Here is a 24,874-nt window from a genome sequence, read left to right on the forward strand (position 1 = left end):
ACGAGGCCTTCCAGGAAGAGGTCTTGGCAATAATAGCCAATGAAGGAAGGCCTTAGTGGTCTCGATTTCTCACGTGGAACCTTCAGTTCCGTTTCAAAGCCATTTCCGCCCTTGGTGCGGAAGGGTAGGCCCAATCAGGCTGCTTTGAGAAAGGCTCCTTTCAGGAGGCAGGAGAAAATTATCTACGCTTTGAAATAGGGTGTCCGGTTCGGAATTCCGTATGTACGTGAACACGCAAAAAGCACGGTCTCTTTTAGTCCTTGCCAAGAAGGAGTCGTTCCCGTTTTACAGAGAAGGGAAATGGGTCTAGAAAGGCTACGACCTAACCAGGATTAGAACCCCGGCTCGCGCGGTTGCAGTCGTCGGCCTCCTCAGAACTGCAGGGGAGTGCTCAGCTCCGCCCACGTCTCCGCAGCCCTCCCCTAGGCCAGGTTGCGGGCCTCAGGGACGCCCCCACCTGCGACTTCCGGCTCGCTGAGGGCTCCCAGGTGGGGCGCGGGTCCCGGGGCGGGGCGCCTGAGCGCGCCCACGATTGGTGCGCAGGCCCCGGGGGCCGTAAAGAGCAGGGGCGGGCCGGCAGCCGGGAGGGAGAGCCCCAGCGCCGCCCTTGCGCCTCCCTTCCGAGGCCCCCGCTCGGGTGAGCGCGGGGAATTCGGTGACCCGCCTTCGGCCCCGCCCATCATGAACGCCAGCGGCTCCGGCTACCCGCTCGCCTCGCTGTACGTGGGCGACCTGCATCCCGAAGTGACCGAGGCCATGCTCTATGAGAAGTTCTCTCCCGCCGGCCTCATCCTGTCCATCCGCGTGTGCCGCGATGTGGCCACCCGGCGCTCGCTGGGCTATGCCTACGTCAACTTCCAGCAGCCTGCCGACGGTGAGCCCCGGGGGAGCGGGTCGGGAGGGCATGGGCCGACGCGGCATCCTGGACTGGGCCGCCCGCGCTTTCATCTCCCATAGTGCGTCCCGGGAAACAGGCCCAAAGATGCTGGGCCTCGGCAGGAGCCCGGTCCCTGGGATGAGAATTGGCCATTAATTTGCGGATTACCGGTATTGCTCTGCTTTACGGGGGAGAGAGAGCAAGGCCGAGTGAAAACAGCTAAGGGCTTTGGGGTAAGGGGCTAGAAAGCCAGCAGCTGCGTGATTTGGGGCAAATCACTCAACCATTCTGAGCCTCAGATGCCTGTTTGGAAAACGGGGTGGGGGGTGGGGGGGAGTTCCTACCTGCCTTATGATTATTTATGAGGATGAGACATTCAAAGCACCTGATGAGGAAGAGGCCCGAGGCGAGTGGGGACGCCGAGAGAGCTGGGACTTGGGCTCTGGCCTTTCCCAGCAGCGAGCCGTGTGACACCCGGCGCCTCCATCTTCGCGGGCCTTGAGCAGCTGCCTCCTCTAGCCGCCTAGACTGGTTTCTCAGAGCTGATAGGGTTGATTCAAGATTGTCGGATGAGCACGTCTGCACTTCATCGGGAGTGGGGAGGATAAAGATGAGGGAGTGCAGGGTTTTGCAGGACTTCGGCCACTAGGGTGTGAGCTTGGAAAAGACTTCACCTCGGCACCTCGTCATTGGCAAAACGCAGCTAAGGCTTATTGCCCAATAGCGTGAAGAATGAACAACCGATGTGCGTGAAGTATCTCGTATATTATTTGGTATATTGTAAGTGGTATGCTGATAACTAATGTTCTGGTGGACGACTCCAGAAACTTAACCCCAAAAGGCCTGCCCAGTCACGTCCACAAGAGGGCGCCCTTGACTACAGGCCTCCTGGGTGGATGGGGAGGGTCTCTGAGTTGGGGGTGTGCTGAGGGAGGGGTTGTTCTGCAAAGTCTGTTTCCCTGCCTTGACTGAGCTGGATTCCTGGGCGTCTTCCCTTTGCTCTACTTCTCCCCACCGCCTGCCTTTTCTCATTTTCTTCCAAGTCCCATGAAGGAGCACAGACCTGACCTTTTTTGCCCCACGTCATAGTTGGGGAAACAGCTGCAGAATGGAGAAGGGATTTTATGATAGCACTAGATGCAGAGCCCAAGCTTCCTGAAACCTGCTCCCCCTCATTCCCCACAGCTCCCTCCATGATCTAAAACTAGTAGACTCCCTGAAGCAGAGAACTCATTACCTGGCAGGGAACAGGCCATTGTTAGAGGATGAACAAAGGCTGTTTTCAGACACACTGCTGTTTACCAAGCACCTAGTTTGTGTCAGACACAAAGTGCAAACGTGGCACCTTGCATATCTTGTTTTATTTAATTTTCAATCTGCCCAACAGCCTGGAGGTAGGTGGCATTATCTCCTTTTTTAGGTGTGGAAAAGTAGGTAATATTATCATCCTTCTCACTCTACAGATGAAGAACAGGCTCAGAGAAGTGATAATCACTTTCTCCAAAGCCACACTGCTTGGGATTGGATCTCAACTCTGCTCTTCGGCACCTCTGAGCTTTAATTTCCTCAAACTGCTGCCATCCTTTGTCATATGGATGTTCTTGTCTGCTCAGCATGCCTTAGCGGCCAGGACGGACCTGGCTCTGCTACTGACCTTTTACTTTTCTGAGCCTCATTTTTCCCATCTGTAAAATGGGGATAGGAATTCATGCTCACATGGTTACAGAAGGAGTTGAATGTGATCATAACTAGAAGGTGGGAGGAACACCATACACAACAATTCTCTCAGCTTATCCCTGCCCTGAGCCTTTAGGCTCTTTTCTCAAGTGGGACTGAGACCATGACTTTTTTCTTTTGGCTCCCAGTTAAGCACCTTGGGTGAGTCAGGGTAAGAATATTCCTTTTACTTGTCCCTCTCTTTCCTCCTCTTGTCCAGCGGAGCGGGCACTGGATACAATGAATTTTGAGGTGATCAAAGGCCAGCCCATCCGCATCATGTGGTCCCAGCGAGACCCAGGACTTCGCAAATCAGGTGTAGGCAACATCTTCATCAAGAACCTGGAAGACTCCATTGACAACAAGGCTTTATATGATACCTTCTCTGCCTTTGGGAACATTCTCTCTTGTAAGGTGGGTGTGCCTCTTTGCGGGGATCAGTGTCAACTGCCTTCCTGGGAGAAGAATGCCAAGCAACATCTCACTTTACCGTTTATAAGGTCCTTTCAGTAAAACTTCAGGTACAGCAAGCACTTGAATAGTAGCTGTCCTTTCAATTTGTCTTCCATGAACTATCAAAGGTTATTAGCCAGCTCTCACTGTGTAGCCACCTCCAAATGTAGTGGCTATCAACCATGTATTTAGCTCATAACTCCACAGATGTCAATTTGGACTGAGTTCAGCTGGGCAGTTCTTCCAATCTTGACTGGGCTCCCTCATATGCCGTTGAGAGCTAGATGGGAGCGCTCCATGGGCACATGAGGGAGTGACTGGCCATCAACTGAACATCTCAGCTTTCCTCCCTTTGGTCTTTCATCTTCCAGCAGGCTATCCTCATGGCAATGGCAAGGTCCCAGAAGATGGAGAGTGGAAGCTCACCATCTTGAGTCCTCTTGAGACATAAACTCAAAACTGGAACACCCTCACTTCTGCATTCTCTTGGCCAAAGCAAGTCACAAGACCAGTCTACATTCAGAATGAGGGAGGCAGTAGAAATTATAGAATGAAGGATGTGGCCACAGGAAGGCCATTAATTGGGGCCATCATGGCAATCGATGGACCAAATCTTGTTTTTAAGATTTTGGTTATATCAGAATGTAGGTTCCACGAGAACAGTGATCTTGTTCTTAGTCACTACTATATCCCTAGAATAAAATGTGACACACATTAGGTGCCCAGCAAATATTTGTTGAGCAGCTGGATGTATTATTTGAGGAGGGCTCTGATGATTTCTCTGACTTTGTACTGAGGATTTTGAGACTCAGAGACCATATACTAGTCAGTGTGTCCCAACCTGAGGGCTTAAACCTGGGTGTTCTGCTTCGAGAGCAGCTGATCGTTTACCCTGAAGTCTTCGGAGTGCCAGCCCTTCTGGGAAGGATAGGGGAATTTTGTGAACTCTGTGTTAGAATATTTATTGAGCTATGAGCTGGGAATAGACCTTAAATTCTCAAAGAGGGTTCACAACTTCCCAGTGAATGAGGGTCTATTTCTTTGGCTCAGGAGAACAGACAGACTTGAGGAGGTACAGTAATTTTTCTAAGGGTTTTCTGTGACAGAGAGACAGGGTGGTTTCTTATCTTTCAGGATCAGTAGGAGAAAGAGACTCAACTGTGTGGTTAAGTTCTTAAAATAATAATGGCAGATTTACCAAGTACTTTTAGTGTGTTAGGTTTTCCACATATGTGTATGACCCTTAACACAGGGTGCCTGGCACATTGTAAGCATCTAAGTGATAGCTGTAATAAGAAATTACTTCTGTTGGCTGACCTTGGTCAATCCATTTACTCCCATTATCCCTCTGAGGTTCAGAAGTCAAGAATAACCTAGAAATGCGCTTATGGCAAATACAACAAGGTCAGTATGTGATGCCCTTAGTAGGAGCTTGACCCAAACTGGGGACCCACACAATGTGAATGGGAGAGCTGGGGCTTAGCCAGGTACAGTGGCTCATGCCTATGATTCCAAAACTTTGAAAGGCAGAGGTGAGAGGATTGCTTGAGCCCAGGGGTTCAAGACCAGCCTGGGCAGCTTGGCGAGACCTTGTCTCTACAATAAATCTCTACAATAAACAAACAATTAGCCAGGCATGGTGGCATGCTCCTGTGATTCCAGCTACTTGGAAGACTGAGGTGGAAGGATTGCCTGAGCCCAGCAGGTCAAGGCTGTGGTGACAGTGAGTCTGCCACTGTGCTCCAACCTGGGTGACAGTGAGACTCTGTCTCAAAAAAAAAAAAAAACCAAAAAACTGAATTCAGTGGTTCAGCCTGTAATCCCAACACTTTGGGAGGCCGAGGCGAGTGAATTGACTGGGCCCATGAGTTTGAGACCAGCCTGGGCAACCTGGTGAGACCTCGTCTCTACAATAAATCAAAAAATTAGCCGGGTGTGGTAGCGCATGCCTGTAGTTTTGGTTACTTGGGAAACTAAGGCAGAAGGATCTCTGGAGCCCAGCAGGTCGATTCTAGGATGGCCGTTTGTGTGCCATTGTACTCCAGCCTGGGCAACAGAGTGGGACTCCAATTCAAAAAAAAACCAACCAAACCTGGTGCTTGAGCTGAAAGTGGAGGGACCCTGTTTGGAGCTGGAGAGGTGGAGGTGTGTGTGTGAGGCATGAGTTTAGAAGCAGGACTTATTGTGTGAAGCCTAATGAAGAGCTTCAACTGCCAAGTTGATATAGTTCTGTGAATAGAAGCTGCTAGATGCTAAAGAGACAAAGTCAGATTTAGAATCACAGTTTAGAAAGAGCATCCCAGCGATCAGCATGGAAACTGGTCTGGGAGGGGCAGTGGTCATCTAGGCAGAAAATGCCACTTAGCTGAACTGGGGCAGTGGTTTCAGGGAGGGGTGGAGCATGGTCATCTGGAAATGGAGGTTAGTGGTTTTTCTGCAAGTTCATCAAGAGGGATGGGAACTGTTTGAATTTAAGTCATTCCCTGTTCAAGTTCTGTCCTAACTTGAGTCAGGAGGGTTATAGAATGGATAGTGTACATCTTTAAAAAATTGAAACAAGTTTGTTGTTGAAATAATTCATGAATTGGTAAGGTTTGAGCAGTGTGGAAAGGAAGAAGGTGAAAAAGAAGTCTCCATCCATTTCAGCCTTGGTCTCCAGAAATAATCATCATGAATAGTTTTGTCTGTGTCTGTTTCAAAACTTCCAGTGTGTAGATGCCTACTTTAACAACAAATGGACTTGATTTTTCTTCATCTAGAAAACCTGACCCATAACTGTCAGCCATGTTACCTACCACATTGTCTTTATCTGTGCACATACAATAGGCCTTATAAATGTACTGTAATTTACTTAACTGGTTTCCCCTTGATGGATACTCAGGTTGTTTCTAGTTCTTCTTTCGCCTGTTGCCTTAGGAAGACGATTAAAAGCTGGTCAGTAGTGTGGATGAAACCAATGTTCCCTTTGAGGGTGTTCTTCCTCCTCAATCTGTTATCTCAGGCAAGTGAGTGGTTTTCCCTGAGCACCCAATTTCCCATCTAATGTGGGGCTGTTGTGTGACATGGGATTCTTTTCCTTGCATGCAGCCAGCTCACAGTTACTGACCATTATCACCTTTGCCATTCTTTTCTACCTGAACCCTGTGTCGATGCTCCCCTGTCCTTTCCTGTGGCCCAGGTGGCGTGTAACGAGCATGGTTCCCGAGGCTTTGGCTTTGTCCATTTTGAGACCCATGAGGCGGCACAGCAGGCCATCAGCACCATGAACGGGATGCTGCTGAATGACCGTAAAGTGTGAGTGACTGGGCCCAGGGGAGGGGCCGAGGTTGTGGGGACAGAAGCATGACACCACCAGTTAGGAATCGATGCTGCCTCCCACCACCCTGGGCTGTCTAATGGGCACCAGCTGCTGAGTGGCAGGCACTCTTCCCCCAAGTGTGACCTCAGACAAGTTGTTCAGTCTCTCCGGAACTCTTCCTGCACATAAAAATGGAGCTGGCGATTTGCATTAGAGGATTGTTCTGAGTGTAAAGGAAGTGGTGATTTTGAAATACTAGAGGGACTGGCTAATTGCCGTGTCATCAATGGTCTCCATGATTTATCTGTTTTCCAACCTTCCCAGTTTGGTTGGGAGTTTTTTGTTTTTGTTTTGTTTTTGCTAAACCTTTTGTGTTGTTTCAAGGAATTTGGGAGCAGAAAGAAAAGTAGGCGTATACTTCACCTGCTCTGTTTATACAATTACATTTTGTATCGAGTCCATTTCACAGATGGGAAAATTGACATATAGCTGCTAGAGAGAATCTGCTTCTGATTTGGATTCTGCTCACTAATGGAAGAGACACACTGAGAGTCATTTGTCCAGGGTTTCTTAGGGGAGGCTCCTGTCAAGCTGAATCTCCATGAGCTTTTCCCAGTTCTCAGAGGGATGCTATCTTTTGGCCATATGCTATGGCTCACACCTGTAATCTCAGCACTTTGGAAGACTGAGGTGGGAGGATTGTTTGAGTCAAGGAGTTTAAGACCAATCTGGGCAACATAGTAAGACTGTGTCTCTACAAAGAAATCAAAAAATTTGCCAGGCTGGTGCCTATAGTCCCAACTACTTGGCAGGCTGAGGTGGAATGATTGCCTGAGTCCAGGAAGTTGAGGCTGTGGTGAGCCATGACCAAGCCACTGTACTCTAGCCTGGGTGACAGTGAGACCCTGACTCAAAAAGAAAAAGTAAGAAAGAAGAATGCTATCTTTGTTGGCTACAATTTACTCAGTTTACCTTTGCCACTCAGTTTTCTTCAAGTTTTTGTTCTTGTTACAACTTATTTGTGATAAATGTGCTATAGTTACCATCAGAATTTCTTATGCTTTTTTTCCCCTCTTAATCTAGAATACTTTCCTAGATATGTTTATATGAACTTGGAAATGACAGTCTTTAAACTTAATGTTGTGTTTAGTAATTCCAATCCATCCTCCCCATAGCGACACTGGCATTAATTCACTTGCCCCTGCTCCTCTAGTGCACTCGACACATGTTAAATAAGCAAACTCAGTGATGTGAATTTGATTCCCAGTTTTACTAGAATGAACACTGAGGCCTCAGAGAAGTTAAGTAACTTGCCCAGGGTCACAGAGCAAGGCAGCTGCAGAGTGAGGGCTCAAGCCCTTTGTCTGTCTGATTCCCAGGTCCATGATCTTATCTCCTGTGCTCTCAGCTGCCTGGTAAATAGTAGTACGTCTGAGTGCATTTGTTACAAGAATGAAGTTTTCTTAACCTTATGCTGGAGACAAGCTCTGGAACATAGCAGTTTTGCTATTGGAGGTAGTTGGGCCTTGGATATCTTCTGTCTAAAGAGTATTGCCCCACACAGTCTCCTGATGAGAGATTTGGAGGCAGTTGGGCTGGGTTTGGCATGGGGGTGGTGGCTTCTGACTGGCATCTGCCTACCCAGTTGGTGTGTTCACAGCTTTGTTGGCCACTTCAAGTCCCGACGGGAGCGGGAGGCGGAACTAGGAGTGCGAGCCATGGAGTTCACCAATGTCTACGTGAAGAATCTCCAAGTGGATGTGGATGAGCGGGGCCTGGAGGACCTCTTCTCCCAGTTTGGTGGGCGTGTTCCCGAGGGAGGAGGGGGATCACTGTTTCTCCTCTTCTCCCCCCAGGTCTGGTAGGGAAGAGGGGCCCCCTGGGGGTTTCCTAAGGGCTTATGGTGAGGGAGGGAACATCTTGGGACTTCCCAAACTCCCCTTTGAGCCAGGTGGGTCCTTTCCAGGAAAGATACTGAGCGTGAAGGTGATGAGGGACAACAGCAGCCACTCCCGGGGCTTTGGCTTTGTCAACTTTGAGAAGCATGAGGAAGCCCAGAAGGTAAGAGCCTCTCCAGGGCTCTGTGCCAGGGAGGGGGCACCAAACCAGGACTAGGAAAAAGGGAGATTGGGAGTAGTGGGCTCCAGGTGCCTGTGGAGGGGAAGAAAGCCTCTCCCCAGCCTGGGCCAAGAGGGATTGGAGAGTCCCCCATACAGGCAGGACCCTTCTTGCTTGTGGTACAAAGGCCGAAGGCTTCATTCTTTACTGATTGCCTCTAAGCCCTCGGGTCTGCAGAACTGAATATTTAGGCAGGGAAGCAAAAGTCATCATTACATACAAATATATACTAATGAAATGGTCACTTAAAAAATCAGTTCCCTGCCGGGCTCGGTGGCTCAACCTGTAATCCCGCGCCTTTGGGAGGCTGAGGTGAGTGGATTGTCTGAGCCCGCGGGTTCGAGACCCGCCTGGGCAGCGAGACCTCATCTCTACAATAAATCAAAAAATCAGTCGGGCGTGGTAGCGCATGCCTATAATTCTGGCTACTTGGAAGGCTGAGGCGGAGCCCAGCAGGTCGAGGCTGAGGTGGCCGGGAGCGGCCACTGCACTCCAGTCTGGGCAACAGAGTGAGACTCCAACTCAAAAAAATAAAAAATAAAAAATAAATCAGTTCCCTTTCAGACATTTCCCCTATACTATAACACCAGTGTCTAATCCTGACCATTGAGTTGGTGTACACTTGTGTCTAACTTTTGATTTCTTTTGTGGACAAGTCATTGTAAATTCAGTCCAGTGTAAATGGATTACAGAGAGAAGTTGCACATCTTGCAGAAGATGCAGGATCTTATGCTGTTAAGCTTAGAATCTTCCAGGTTTAGGTCAGTCAACTGAAGAAAAGAAAAGTCAAGAAGGGTTAAGATACAAATATTTCTTGAGAAATGAGTTAGTCCTCACAGTTGGCAAAAGGGATTCCTCTGTGCTATGAAATTCAACATGAAGTGAAGGATGTTGATTATGCTGTCATGCCATTTTGAAAGACTTATGCTTGCTGCTTTGTTCAAATTATTCATGTGTAGTTATAGTTAGAACTTTATTTTTTTTTTTAAATTCAGAGTCTTACTCTGTTGCCCATGCTGGAGTACAGAGACACAATCATGGCTCACCACAGCCTTCACCTCCTAGGCTCAGGCAATCCTTCTATCTCAGTCTCCCAAATAGCTGGGTCTGTAGGCATGCACCGCCACGCTGACTAATGTTTTTAATTTTAATTTTTTTGTAGAGACAAGGCCTCCCTATGTTGCCCAGGCTGGTATTGAACTCCCAGGCTTCAGCATTCCTCCTGCCCCAGCTTCCCAAAGTACTGGGGTTACAGGTGTGAGCCACTGTACCTGGCTACATTTCTTAATTTTTAAATAGACTTTTTTTTTTTTTAACAGCCGTTTTAGGTTCACAGCAAAATTGAGTGGAAGGCACAGAGGTTTTTCCATGTTCTCTGTGCCCCTGCACAAGCACAACCTCTACCATTACCAACATCCTGCACCCAAGTGGCACATCTGTTAACAATTGATGAACTTACTTTGACACAAAGCCCATAGTTTATATGAGGGTTCACTCTTGGTGTACATTCTACAGGTTTGGACAAATGTATGGTATATTACATCCACTATGTTAGCATCACGCAGGATACTTTTTTTTTTTTTTTTAAGTAGGATTTATTGAGAGGACAGAAAAGCTCCCAGTGTTGGAGGGAACCTGAGAAGATTGCTGAGAATACTTTCACTGCCCTCAAAATCCAGTGCTCTCCCTACTCCTCCCTCCTTGCCCCTTAACCCCTGGCAACCACTGATCTTTTTATTGCCTCCGTAGTCTTGCTTTTCATATCATAATTGGAATCAAAGAATATGTAGCTTTTTCAGATTGGTTTCTTTCACTTAGTAATATGCATTTAAAATATGGCAATATTTAAATATATTTGAAATATTTAAAATTTAAATATGGGAAGCTGCAAATTTTCATTTAATTTTTAAATTTTTTTTTTTTTTTTTTAGAGACAAGGTCTCACTCTGTTGCCCAGGCTGAAGGGCAGTGGCACGATCATAGCTCAATGTAACCTTGAACTCCTAGGCTCAAGCAATCCTCCCACCTCAGCTTTCCAAGTAGCTGGGACTACTGGCACATCCCACCACACCCGGCTAATTCTTAAAAACTTTTGTAGAGACAGGGTCTCACTATGTTGCCCAAAATGGTCTTGAACTCCTGGCCTCAAGCCAATCCTCCTGCCTTGCTTCCCACAGTGCTGGTATTACAGGTGTCAGCCACCATGCCTGGCCTTCATTGTTTTAAAGTAGAGCCCCAATCAAATTTTTTAAATCTACAGTTTACTCTTAAATTTTGTTCTGTGTTTTAAAAAAGTGGATGTACTTTAAATGGCCTTTATCCTGATACTAATTATTCTCAACTAGGATGGCTGGCCTGGTTTGCAGGTGCCCTGGAGACCAGGGCAAGGGCCAGGGCCACATCCTTGCAGTTCCCAAGCACGCTCTCCTTCCTCCTCTCCCCAGGCCGTGGTCCAAATGAATGGGAAGGAGGTGAGCGGGCAGCTGCTCTATGTGAGCCGGGCCCAGAAGCGGGTGGAGCGGCAGAGTGAACTGAAGCGCAGGTTCGAGCAGATAAAACAGGACCGGCTGAACCGCTACCAGGTAAGTCCAGGCCTCCTGGTGGCTGCTGCTTTTGAGTTGAGAGTGGCTGTAGTGGGGGCCCTACCTGTGACTCCTTCCTCTAGTGATCCTACTTCCTGGCACTTGACTGAGGGCAGGAATCAGATGAGCATGGGATGGTCTCCACTGCCTGACCTAACAGTAGGATAAACTGCCCAACCATAAGGGATCCAACCATAGGGGGTCAGTCCGGGTGCTATGGTAGGAATAATCCTTTATGTGGAACTGCTTAGCATCCGCTACCCCACCCACTCAACACCAGTTCATCTTCCAGTTACAGACAACCAAAGTACCTTACATATTGCCAAATGCCCCTGGAGGAAATCCTGCTCCTGGTTTGAGAATAATTAGGCCAAATATGTTATATCCACAAGTTGAAATGGTGTATAGCCATTGTAATTATATTGAGTTAATAATTAAAGTGAACATTGTAGATCAGTACAAAACTTAAACTTTACTGGAAAATCGGACCCCTTTTAAAATGTTTAATAAAAGTGCTAGATCCTTGACCTGGCACAGTGGCTCGCACCTGTGATGCCAGCACTTTGGGAGGCTGAGGCAGGAGGATTGCTTGATGCCAGGAGTTCAAGACCAGCCTAGACAACATAGTGAGACCCTCCTCCCCATCTCTGCAAAACATAAAAGTAGCTGGGTGTTGTGGCATGTGCCTGTAATCCCAGCTACTTAGAAGGCTGAGGTGAGAAGATTGCTTGAACCTGGGAGTTCAAAGATACAATGAGTTATGATCACACCTCTGCAATTCAGTCTGGGCAACAGAGCAATACCTTGTCTCTCTTAATTAAAAAAAAATTTCTTGATCCCTCATGGAGAGGGGTGTATATGTTCATACCCCCCCCCCCCCACACACACATACAAGCATGCATACATAGTCAGTAATTCTCAGTGAGGAGCACTTGTGCCTCTCAGGACATTTGGCAATGACTAGAATTTTTAGTTGTCATATTTGGGTGGCAGGGTGCTACCGGATTCTACTGGGTGGAGGCCAGGGGTGCTGGCAAATATCCTACAATGCACAGGACAGCCCCACAATGAAGAACTATGCAACACAAAATGTTACTAGTACTGAGGTGGAGAAACCCTTGTGTGTACCCACACATCCCACTGTGCACATACAACATGTTCAGAAACTTCTACAGAACAAAATACCATGTAATCTGTGAGAACAGGATATTATACCTTACAGAAATGGGCCTTCACACATTTTCGTGCTTGGAAGGTCTTGAAGGAGAAAATTGGGGTCCTGGAGGCATCTGTCATTCAATGGTAAGGGGCATAGACTCTGAAGTTAGACTGCTTGGTTGTCCTGTCTCTGCCACTTAGGGGCTGTATGATCTGGGACAATTTACTTAACCTGTTTGTGTTTTGTGTCATCTACAAAATAAGGATAAAAGTTTCCTTCACATAGCATTGTGGTGAGAATTAGAAATGTGTGAAAGAGCTTAGAGCGGTGCTTGGCACCAGCATGAGTAATGTGCCTGAGGTTCCTCAGCCTTGGCAGTAGAAGGCAGCTCACCTGTACTCAGGGGTTTGGTCCTGGGCCTGGATGGAGAGGAGCTCTTCCTACTGGTGCTCAGTGTCAGCCATCTTGAGAGCTATGATTGGGCTTGCTCTGTGCCTGAGCCTGCTGTGGGACTTGGGCCCTCCGTGGGTCCCATCTGTGAAGTGGGGAAAGGCTGTGGTGAGGCTGAGACCTGTGCAGATGTATGAGAATTGCCAGAAACTTAGGGATTGTGGGGGTTGCAGGCCCTAGGTGATGGGCGTGCCAGGGGACTGGGGAGCACAGGCGCTGTGGGAGATGAGCAGGAGGCTGGGCTGGCAGCACTTCCAGTGCCCCTTGTGCCCACGTCAGCCCCCTGCTCTCCCCAAGGCAGTCTGGAGCTTGGGAAGGAGGGAGCACATCTAGCAGTATCCCTTCCTTCCAGGGTGTAAACCTGTATGTGAAGAACCTGGACGACTCCATTGATGACGAGAAACTGAGGAAAGAGTTCTCTCCCTATGGAGAGATTACTAGTGTGAAGGTGAGGGCCAAGGGCACCTCCAGGGGGGTAGCCTTCCCCTCCATCCTCTCACAGCCACCCCACCCACAAACCTCTTACCTAGTGGCTTCCAGAGAGTTGGTATTGAGCTACCCCTTTTGGGGATCTATCTGACCCCATGGGAGCTTCTAGTCTATCTGTAGTCTTGTCTGGACTGGAGGGGAAGAGGGTAGAAATATAGTCCCAGTCACACAACTGGACTTGTTGGGGCTCACTGTAACCTTGGTTCACTCTCTAAGCATTTATTGAGTGCCTACTGTATGCCAGATTCCAGAAACTCCTGTCTTAGTATTTCCATTCACTTTTGTTGTCTGGCCTTTGCCAGTGACATAACCTTTCTGGGCCTCAGTTTGGCCATCTGAAAAATGAGGGGGTTGGGCTGTGTTATACTTCATTCATTCTTCTCCATTTATTGAGCATATACTGTGTGTGTAACCTTGTTAGGTACTTGAGATGTGACAGACGGTCTTATTTACACCATAAGTCTATGACCTTGAACAGGTGTCTTAACTCTGAGCCTCATCTATAATATGAGGACCTTGGGCTTGCTGGATGGTTCTCAGCCCTGGCTTCTCATTAGAATCCTCCTGGGAAGTCCTTTAATAGGGATGCTTGGGTCAGATATGGAATGTCAAGCTCTGGGGATAGGGCCTGAGCAATTTATTTTTTAAAACTCTCCAGATGATTTTAAGATGACTCAGTGTTCACTCATTCCATATTTAAGCACCTGCTGCTTTGCCAGGCTCCATGGGAAGCGTACGGGAGCAGAACAGATGTGTTCCCTGCCTTTGAGTGCTTATATCCTAGTGAGGTCAAGCCCACTATTAATTCACATGGATGATAAGATAGGAGAGGACAGCATGAGGGTAGAGCTGCAGGAGGGAGGGCTTCCTGGGAGAAGTGGCAGTAGAAGCAGTGTTTGACTTGGCTGTGAGGAGATAGGGAGCTGCAGGTGGGAATGAGGAACCTTCTAAACAGATAAGTGTGGGTGATGGGGTTGGGGACCCACGCAGCTGATGTGATGGTTGGGTTCTGAGGAGTAGTCTAGAAGCTTTATTTTGCCATTGAGTCCAATTTTAAATATTCAGGGAGCATTCAGGGAGCCTAGTGTTTGGAGGGGAAAAGATTCTAAAGTTTTTGAGCGAAGGACCTTTTGAAAAATGTAACAGAAAGCTGTGAAGCATGTAAATCAGGCTTCAGTAAATGTGGTTAAGCATTATAAAAAGCTGCGGGCTCTCTTTCCCAGCAAATGCATACATGATGCTGTAATATGGTTTAAAATCTGCAGTTTTAAAGTTACCTAATGGTTTAGAACCTAAGGCGAGTGTCTTAGCCTTTTGGACCCTGTTTACCCACCTGAAAAATGGGAGCAGCATTTCTTTCCTCTGGAGGTGTCCTGAGAGCCACAGAGGCTGCATGGAGAGCATATGCATGTGATAAGTAATACTTACCATATTGTATATGTATATACATATGTATACATACATAAGTATGAGTGAAATACTGATTGTTGTAATTATTCATCATACATTTTGTATAGAATTTTAGGAGCTTTACTGGCCGCCTTTGAGGATCCCTTGAATGGAGGGAATGTATAAATCCGGATTGCTTAGAGTTGAGGCACACTTGATGTGACCATCTTTTTAACAGGCCAAACAGTTTCTAAAATGGGGACTGTATATATGTTTACATATATCTTATATAATTCTATATTTTCTGTTTTATATAAAGTAGCGATTATGAAAATTAAATGAGTTAATGTATATAAATGCTTATACCACTATCAAGTTCATAGTAAGCTCTGCATAAGTGTTACCTTTACTAATGTTATTAACTACCTACTAACAGAAGTTCTTAATATTTTTGTGTCAGGATCCTTTTGGCTGTCTGGTGAAGCCTTTCAACACTATTTTTAAATGTATAAAATAAAATTCATAGAATTATAAAAAGCAATCTTATTGAAATTTAATGACAAAATACTAAAGTAGCAATAGCATATGCTTTATTAATGTATTAAACTGTAAAATCTAGCAAAAGAGTAATTGACCTAAATGATATTTTGAGATTAGCCATAATTAATGTGGCATGAAAGTATTAGATTTTTTTTCTTCATGCCAAAGTCACAGGCGTGGCTAATACCACTATATGTTTTTTGTGTTGCTTTTGTTCATAACAGAAGAAAATGCTAATATGAAAATAAAGATGTCCCCTTTTCCCCATCCAAGTTCACAGGCCCTCTGAATTATATCCATAACCTCCCTGAGGGACATCAGGGACTCTCAGTTTAAGGCCCTTGTACTGCTGGGTGGCAGAGGGCAGTTTGAAAATGATTTAGAGTGTGGGCTCTAACATGACAGATTTTTTAAATAGCTCTAGTCCTTACAGAGTATGCGAGCTAGGCCAGTGTTTTGGCCTAAAAATGATTAAGAATCCTAAATGCAATGTGGAATGGGTTTTGGAAGAGAAAAAAGAATATTAGTGGAAGAAAGAGTGAAATCCCAATGAAGTCTGGAGTTTAGCTGTAGTTAATAGAGTGAATAATAATAACTGCACCAGTGTTTGTGTTGTAGTTTTGACAAATGTACCATGTTAACACTAGGAGAAGCTGGATGAAAAATTTACTGTCTTCTGTAAATTTAAAGTTATTCTGACGTAAAAAGGCTATTTTCATAAAAGGCTAAGAACCTCTTCCCAAGCTTGGGGAAGGACTTGACTCAGTAACTTGCAGAGGTGACAGAGGTTTACCAGAGTGGTGTGTTGGGTTGAGTCCAGGCTAATGTGACCCTGGACGAGATACTTGCAAGCTCCCCTCATCTCACCTGTACAGTGGGAGTCGCAGTCCCTCCCGCATGAGGAGGTTGTAGATGTGAGACGTGAAGGCACGTAAAGTATCTGGCATGCAGTAAGCCTCAGTCCACATGGGGTAGGCGGTGCAATCCGCTATCACAAGTTTCTCATGGGCCCATTCGGTACTGGCTCAGCCCCTGGGGGATGGGGAAACTCAGCCCAGGAGTCTTCCTTCCCCACCCCCAGCAGCTCTTGTCTTGTCTTGCTTTTAGGTGATGACAGAGGGTGGCCACAGCAAGGGGTTTGGCTTTGTGTGTTTTTCCTCCCCAGAAGAGGCAACAAAGGCCGTGACAGAGATGAATGGGCGTATTGTGAGCACCAAGCCACTGTATGTGGCGCTGGCCCAGCGCAGAGAGGAACGGAAGGCCATCCTGACCAACCAGTACATGCAGCGCCTCACCACCATGCGGTCTCTGGGCAACCCCCTCTTAAGCTCCTTCCAGCAGCCCACCAGCTACTTCTTGCCTGCTGTGCCCCAGGTGACGGCCTGCCCATAGCTCCCATCATACCCTTTCCCTGACAGCAGGTAGAATAGGCATACTAGAACTTCACAGCCAGTGAAGGTTCTCAACTTTCTTCTGCTGAAAACTCACTAGGCAGCCCATTTCAGCCTCTGAAGTCGGCGTTTCCCCATCTGGCAAAGGGGGTTATAGTGCTCCTATCCAACAGCATTTCCCCGTAGAGAGATCTGCAAATATCATGCAAAGACTCATTGGGCAGACAAGTTTGGGAAATGTTGCATGAAGCAAAAGAAACTGAAATTTCTTTACTATATACATTCTTCTACTCTAATGTGCCAGTACCTGTTATGACTCTCCCAAACAGGCATAGAGTGTGGCATTTCCCTAGCTTAGGTGGTTGTCTTTTGTGGGATACCTGTTAACACCCCCTGGCTGGTGATGTTCTGAGGAGCATGGTTTAGGAAAGGATCTCATGGGACTTAGAGGAAATTGAAGGATGTAAGCCATCAAAGACCACCAGAATGGGAACATTCCTCTCCTTTTAGTAGTTGCGTAACCTGGCACAAGCTGAAGTAAAATGTGTCACCTTTTTTGTTCAGGTCATTGGGCTACCTCTGATAGGGAGGAAGGCTTGAACTCTAGGATCTTGCCTTGAAGGGTTCAGGGCTGATGGAGATGGGAGGAAGGGCCCTTCATTCCAGCCTTGTGGGTCTTTACTAACCAGTCCTCTGCAGGGGCCACTCCACTGGGAATTCCTGCAATGGTGTCCTTGAGATATAGCTTCTCATCTGCCCTGCTGCAAAGCCCCTCATTCTAGGTCCTCTTCTCTACACAGCCTCCAGCCCAGGCTGCGTTCTATGGCTCTGGATCCTTGACACCTGCCCAACCTGCCCCCAGGTGGATGGCCCAGCCACCTAGACCTTTGTGTGAGTATCCCAGCCCTTCCTGCACTCAACCTGACCTGTGGGTGTGGGCCCCGTGAGGCTGTGGTAACTTAGGGGTCAAGGATCAAACCTGACTCAGCCACTTCCTGGGGTGGGTGACTTCACCTTTCTAAGCCTCAGTTTCCTCTTCTGAACAGTGGTGAGCCAGTGAAAGACACGCAGTGTAGCTATTACTGGTTATCTCCAAAGAATTCTCTGATTTGTGGCTCTGAAATTCTTACAGAGCTGAGAAAATGAAATTCTTCTGGCTATTTTGTTGATGAATGGTCCTTCTTTATAAGCGTGAAGTTCACGCTTGAAACCTTGGGTGGCTAAGGTGTGTGATCATGGTGCTTATGCATCTTGGGGCTCTGGGTAGACATGATTTGGCTCTGTCATTGCAGATTTTCACACGCCCCTCCCTGGAGTTCTGGGTTTGGGTGAATTCACTCATCTTTCTGCTGTGAACTTTCTAGTTCCCCTTCCCATTCTCTTGCTGGCCCTGGAGCCTTCAGGCCACAGTGTGCCACTCTGACTATGCCTCCTGCCCCCCAGCCAACCTTTCTCTCTCTATGCTGTCTGTACCACAAGCAGCCCACCCTCCAGGTGCCTCAATGGTTCGACCATCAGGCATGTCTCGTCGACCCCTGACCCCTGTCAGCAGTGTCAGACAGGCCTCTACCCAGGTGCCACACCCTGTGTCCCACACCCAAGGAGTGGGTAAGTACGAACAGGACCAAGAGGAATGCGGGTGCCACAAGGGTTTGGTGCTGGGGATGGCACTGGAAGGGGAGTCAGGACTGATCTGAGGTGACCTTGCCATATACCATCTTGGCCAGCAAGGCTGACTTGGGAGACTGTATGTAGCGTGGTAGATAGCTTGGCTTCCAGGTTCCCAGGACTAGTGCACTCCGTGGCCCTTGCTAACTACTGTATCTGATCACCTGATACTTAAAATAGGGATAAAAATAGTCCCTCCATTTTGTTATGAGGATTGATGAGCTCACATATACAAGGGCTTAGCATTGGACCTGAGCCTTAGTAGGTATTGCAGTGGCTGTGAGTAAGGGTGTATATTTTGACTGTAAGGCCAGCACATCTGTTCCTTCTCTAGGCAAATGTTCATATCTACTATGTGCTAGCCCTATGCTCTGCACTGGGGTTTCCGCATGAATGAGCCACACTTGGTCCCTGGCCCTATAGGTGGCTACCAGGTCCTGACACCCCTGCTTATTTTCTTTTTATTGTGGTAAAATATGCATAACATACAATTTACCACTTAACCATTTTTTAGTGTACAGGTCCGTAGCATTAAGTACATTCACACTGTTGTGAAACCATCCCACCATTCATCTCCAGAACTCTACTCATCTTACAGCACTGAAATTCCATACCCACTAAAATGAGACTCCTCATTCCCCTACCCCTAGACCCTACCCTGGCAATTGCCATCCCACCTTCTGTCTCTGTGAATTGGACGATTCTAGGTACCTCATGTAAGTGGAATTGTAGAGTATTTGTCCTTTTGTGACTGGCTTATTTCACTTTCCTTGTCCTCAGGATGCAGCTGTGTTGTAGCATGTGTGAGAATCTCTTTCCTTTTTAAGACTGAATAATATTGCATTGTATGCATGACCACATTTTGCTTACTCATTCGTTCATCAGTGGATACCTGGGTTGCTTCCACCTGTTGGTTATTGTGAATAGTGCTGCTATGAAAATAGGTGTGCAAATAGCTCTTTGAAATCACCCTCTCAATTCTTTTGGGTATATTTTCAGAAGTGAAATTGCTGGATGATACAGTAATTCTGTTTAATTTTTTGAGGAACCCCATACTGGTTTTTTCTATAGTGGCTGCACCATTTTACATTCCTACTGACTGTGCATAGTGTTCCAATTTCTTTACATTCTTGCCAACACTTATTAGTTTGTTTTTGTTTTGCTATGTTTTGTTTTTGGATGGTAGCTATTTGGACCCTGCTTATTTTTTTTTTTTTGCAGCCAACATTGGTACCCAGACCACAGGACCCAGCGGGACAGGATGCTCCACACCAGGCCGGCCTCTTCTGCCATACAGGTGTTCCTCAGCAGGACACAGCACCCATGGGGTAAGGCTGATTTAGCTGCCTGCTTAATCTGGGAGGCCTGGCTCAGAAACTTGGCTACAGTGTTGTTGGGCCTTTTGTTTTTCTTTTCTTGGCATATAAATTTTCACTTATTAATGCATACAATCAATAAAAGATCACCCTTGCTGACAGAAGGGAAAAGCGAGCCAAGGTCATGTTTTGTTAATTATAATTTGTCTTGTTTAGGTTAGTGCCACAATTAATTTATATTTCCTCAGTGTTTGTGTTGAACAACAAGGAAAGTATTCTAAGACTATGCTGAATATTTGAATGTGATTAATCTTCAAAAAAAATACCAAAAATATCTACTGTAATGAAACCAAAGGCTATTTATCTCTCTCTCCACAAAAAGATCTCAAATTCAACATTATCATATCCTGTTTAGAATTTCAATGTATCTAGTTTGAACTAATTCTTGTAAAATGAAGAATTTTTTTATTTGCTTGTTTGTTTGTTTATTTTGAGGTGGAGTCTTACTCTGTTGCCCAGGCTGGAGTGCAGTGACACACTCATGGCCACCCCAGCGTTGACCTGCTGGACTCCGGCGATCCTTCCACCTCACCTTCCAAGTAGCCGGAACTACAGGCTCGTGCTACCATGCCCAGCTATTTTTGATTTATTGTAGAGATGAGGTCTGTTGCCCGGCTGATCTTGAACCTGCGGGCTCAGGCAATTCACTCACCTTGGCCTCCCAAAGTGCTGGGATTACAGGCTGAGCCACTGAGCCCAATATTATTTATTTAAAAAAAATTTTTGTTTTTATTTTTTAGAAATGAGGTCTTGGAATCTTGCCCTGTCACCTAGGCTTGGAATACAGTGCCATGGTCATGGCTCACTACATTCTCAAACTCCTGGGCTCAAGCGATCCTCCCATCTCAACCTCACAAGTAGCTGGGACTATAGGCATGTACCACCATGACCAGTTAATTTTTAAAAAAATTGTTAGCCGGGCTCGGTGGCTCAGCCTGTAATCCCACACCTTTGGGAGGCTGAGGTGAGTGGATTGCCTGAGCCTGCAGGTTTGAGACCCGCCTGGGCAACTTGGCGAGACCTCATCTCTACAATAAAAATAAAAAAAATTAGCTGGGCATGGTAGCACCCGCCTGTAGTTCCAGCTACTTGGAGACTGAGGCGGAAGGATCGCCAGAGCTCAGCAGGTCAAAGCTGCGGTGACCGGGAGCGGGCACTGCCCTCCAGTCTGGGCGACAGAGTGAGACTCCAACTCAAAAACAAACAAACAAAAAAGAATTGTTTAAGAGATGGGGTCTTACTGTGTTGCCCAGGCTGGTCTTGAACTCTTGGCCTCAAGTGATCCTCCTGGCTTAGCCTCCTGAGTAGCTGGAATTACAAGCAGGTGCCACTGCACCTGGCTAAGAGTCATCTTTAAACAGAAAAAAATGTCTTTAAAGTTACCAAGATGTGAAAGGGTCAGAGGGTGCTGGAGATGTGTCCATAAAACTACTTGGAAAACGAGTTTGTTTAATTTTAATTTTTTTTATCAGAGTCTCACTCTGTTGCCCAGGCAGGAGCGCAGTGGCACAATCATGGCTCTCCACAGCTTCGATCTCCTGGGCTCGCGCAATCCTTCTGCCTCAACCTCCTGGGTGTTTGGAACTATGGGTGTATACCACCACACTTGGCTAATTTTTTTGTGGAGATGAGGTGTTGCTATGTTGTCAAGCTGGTTGCGAGTTCTTGGGCTCAAGCAATCCTCCTGCCTCACCTTCCCAAAGTGCTGGGATTACAGGTGTGAGCCACCACACCTGGCCAAAAGTGCTTTATTTGGCACAAAGTGATCAATAAGACATGGCTTTCATTTGGCAATGTTCCCTAGAGACCTTTACAGATTCACAGTATCACAGAAAATGTCTATATGAGAGCATAGCTTCGTCTTCTCATCCACCATGCCCTTATTAGCGACTCTGCTCCACCTGACCATCCAGACCTGTCCCCCTCCTCCCCCTTTCCAGAGCACTCCCAGCCTGTGTTCACTGCCAGGGTAAGTGTTTCAAGGCCTTGCTTGCCTATGGTGGTTAAGGGATGTGTCCCTGGCACCATGCAGGTCCAGGAGCCTGCTATGCACGTCCCTGGACAGGAGCCCCTGACTGCGTCCATGCTGGCTGCAGCGCCCCTACATGAGCAAAAGCGGATGATTGGTGAGTGGCTGGGTCTCCTACTCTGGAGCAAGAAGAAGGCTGAGAGCTGGCTAGCCTTCTGGGAAGCACCCTGAGTGGAGGTCAGATGTGAGGACAAGGTCCAGCTTTGTCACTGACTCACTGGCTGGGTGGGTGGTCTTGCCTAAGCTGCCTCTGCTTGAGGCTCCTGTTCTTGATGTAAAATATTGGTTGGACTAGATGGTTCCAAGGTTTCCTCCGGCTCTGTTATCCTATGACTTTGACTTAGGTTGGGGTCTCCCCAGATGCAGGGAGAGGAGGAAGGGCATGGTCTTGGGTTTCTGCTGGGAAGTAACCTGTAGGTGACAGTTCCTCACACCTCTCCTGAATAGAAGGATCTCTTGCCAAACTTCATCAGTTTCCCAGCATCCACTGCAGGGAGCTGGAAAATATGTGTACATTGGGTATCTACATGCTGTTCCCCACTACTCTGAATTCCTTGTGCTGTTCGTCTCCACCCCCACTGTCCATGACAGGCCTTGCTAAAAGATGCCTCTTATTGAACACAAGCATGTTCCCAGTTGGCAGGTTCTTTACTTCATGGCCACCAGGACCCCCAGACCCTTCACTGAAGATCCCCATTGCCACCACCCCATTGCTTCCTCAGCTTATTTAGGGCTTTGCCTCTTTACCCCACATCCCCTCACCAAAAATAGATGGGTTTAATGGAGGTAGGTTTTGTTAGCAGTTCCCTGTAAACATCTTCACTTTCCTCTTGGGAAGACCCCTTCCACCCCCACTTAGGCATGCTTGCTGGCTGGGCCCACCACACAGTGCTAAGATGGGCTGACCACCAACACTAGGCCCTATCGCTAGCAATACCTGATGGTGGAAGGTGGATTTATTGTAAGTAGTTTTTTTTCTACCCCCAAAAATATCTCAAGTTCAAGCATTATCATATCCTGTCCAGAATTTCAACATGTATACTACTTCAAACTATTTCTTGCAGAATGAACAAAGGTTGTCTTTAAATGGCAATTCATTTTGTGTCAGACCCTATGCTGCTGATTACTGCACATATAACATCAAGTTTGTTCAAATTATCCTCTAAGGTAGGGTTGCTATGCTCACACTACGGTTGTGTAAAGAGGCTCCCATTAAAGTTAAGAGCCACAAACTGGAAGAAGCAGTTCTGGGATGAGAGCCCAGATGTCCTCACTGCTCCACCTGGGGATGCTGGGGTATAAACCAGGTGTACACAAGCCATTTGAGGGTGTTTCATGCAGGGGAGCGGCTCTACCCCCTTATCCATGATGTCCACACCCAGCTGGCTGGCAAGATCACAGGCATGCTGCTGGAGATTGACAACTCAGAGCTGCTGCTCATGTTGGAGTCTCCAGAGTCCCTCCATGCCAAGGTAGGCTGGAGCCTGAGCAACAGGGAGTCCTGAGAGAGCAGAGCTAAGGACAAGGGCTCTCCTAGTCGAGCTATTGGGCAGCAGTTGGGGCAGATCAAAGTTTATCTTCCTGCAGATACCTGAAGGCCTGCTGAATCTTGGTATGGGAGAGGGCCTTAATGAAGTGTTTGCTACTTCAGCTCCGCTACAGACTAATTCTGTGTAGTTCCATAGGCAAGGTTTTGGTACAAGGAGGTATGTTCTGACTCAGTATAAGGATTAAGATTTTTCCAGACATCCAGCAGTGTACCTGTGGCAAAGGTGGCAGTAGGGCATGGGATCTTGCAAGTAGCAGTGGATGAAGAGAAATGCTGTGCATGGAGGAGAATCCATGTATCTACCATGCTGAAGCGGGGGCGGGGGGAGTGGTCAAGGCTCTTCTGGGACCTGCTGGGACAGCTGCACTAAGCCCCTCCCACCTTATGTCTCACAGATAGAAGAGGCAGTGACCATGTTGCAGGTACACCAGGTCGTGGAGCAGCCAAAGGTGTTCATGCACTGAAACCAGGTGGGTAGAATGCAGACAGGAGCAGCTGAGCCCAGGAGAAGCTGTAAAGAACTAGGCAGGGGCTGGGCTTGGTGGCTCAGCCTGTAATCCCAGCACTTTGGGAGGCTGAGGCGAGTGGATTGCCTGAGCCCGAGGGTTCAAGACCAGCCCAGGCAACGGGGCGAGACCTCGTCTCTACAATAAATAAAAAATTAGCCAGTAGTGTGCGCCAGTAGTTCTGGCTACTTGGAAGGCTGAGGTGGAAGGATCACCGGAGCCCAGCAGGTCGATGCTGGCGTGGCCATGAGTGTGCCACTGCACTCTAACCTGGGCAACAGAGTGAGACTCCAACTTAAAAAAAAAAAAAAAAAAAAAGAATGGAGCAGGGACTGACTCACAAACTCTCCAAGAGTCGTGCTGTGTCCCTGGTTTCCTTGGGGAGCATCAGGGAGTTTGGAGGAAGTCGTGAGCACTGAAGATGATTAACTGTGACTGGAATGGGTGGTGGTGAAGATTGTGCAGAGCGAAGGAGGTACCCTCTTGCCCACTGCCCTGCCTGGCCTCACGCAGACTCCATGCTGCCTGCCCAAGGGCCTGGCCTGGGCTAACCCAACCTTTTCTGTTGATGACCAAGTATCTGCTGTACTTAAAAATCATTTATTTTTCCCTTTTATCCCCAGAAAATGGAATCCTGGCCCCCATGGCTGCCATCAGAAGTGTTTCCTGCTCTCAGTTTGAAGGCTCTGTGAACTGTAGCTTGTGTCCCAATTGGCATGTATCTGTACTTGAGCTCTGTATGTGGAATGAAGGTTGGTCATCCATCCAGTCTATTACCCTTTGCTTTGTGCATTAAAAGTGCTGCAAAATCGATCTTGCCTTCCAGGAGGCCCTCTTGTGTCTTAGGGTGGTGAGGACAGAGAAAAGGGTAGACTTGACTGGTTTGGAGCTTGGCTGTAAGGAACAGAAACCCAAATGAGCACTGATGTACACTAGAACAGAAAATGTCAGGAACCGACCCACCAATGTACATGGATGACTGAATGAATGTCATCACGTAATGGACCAAAGTTGCTGGCATGTGCCTGATACTCCTGGCTTGAGCAGCTGCAGGGCAGGCTAACACCCAGTAGCTTCTTGGCTCCAATCTGACTGACTTGTGAAATATAAAAAAGAACCCTTGAGCAGATGTTTTAGGGACCTTCCCAGTTGAGGACATTCTTCTCCTATAAGGAATGGGGCTCTTTGGGACAGTTAGGGCTCACTTCCTATCAGGATGCATCCCCCAGCCCTTTGTCCTCTCCTGTACCTGAGGAGCCAAATGAGAGTGGAGATGATGACCCA

General features: G+C 47.3%; 1 protein-coding gene across 2 annotated transcripts; it reads left to right on the forward strand.

Moving 5' to 3' along the window:
* The first annotated feature begins 628 nt into the window (after nt 1–628).
* On the forward strand, nt 629–24,403 carry PABPC1L (poly(A) binding protein cytoplasmic 1 like). Of its 2 annotated transcripts, XM_008066914.2 has the most exons (15): nt 629–874; nt 2,814–3,007; nt 6,225–6,340; nt 8,005–8,144; nt 8,311–8,405; nt 10,907–11,044; nt 13,006–13,101; nt 16,179–16,445; nt 17,263–17,353; nt 17,957–18,070; nt 19,352–19,458; nt 21,539–21,632; nt 22,877–23,007; nt 23,480–23,554; nt 24,214–24,403. In XM_008066914.2, the coding sequence occupies exons 1-14, from the start codon at nt 682–684 to the stop codon at nt 23,546–23,548; spliced, it is 1,845 nt and encodes a 614-aa protein (XP_008065105.1). In that variant the 5' UTR covers nt 629–681; the 3' UTR covers nt 23,549–23,554; nt 24,214–24,403. The 2 variants fall into 2 exon arrangements, 1 of the variants encoding a protein (XP_008065105.1); XR_002482465.1 differs by lacking the exon at nt 17,263–17,353 and having other exon boundaries at nt 16,237–16,445.
* Nucleotides 24,404–24,874: the final 471 nt, after the last annotated feature.

This window comes from Carlito syrichta, unplaced genomic scaffold (genome assembly GCF_000164805.1).
Source record: "Carlito syrichta isolate Samal-C Ts95f unplaced genomic scaffold, Tarsius_syrichta-2.0.1 Scaffold309195, whole genome shotgun sequence".
Classification (NCBI taxonomy): domain Eukaryota; kingdom Metazoa; phylum Chordata; class Mammalia; order Primates; family Tarsiidae; genus Carlito; species Carlito syrichta.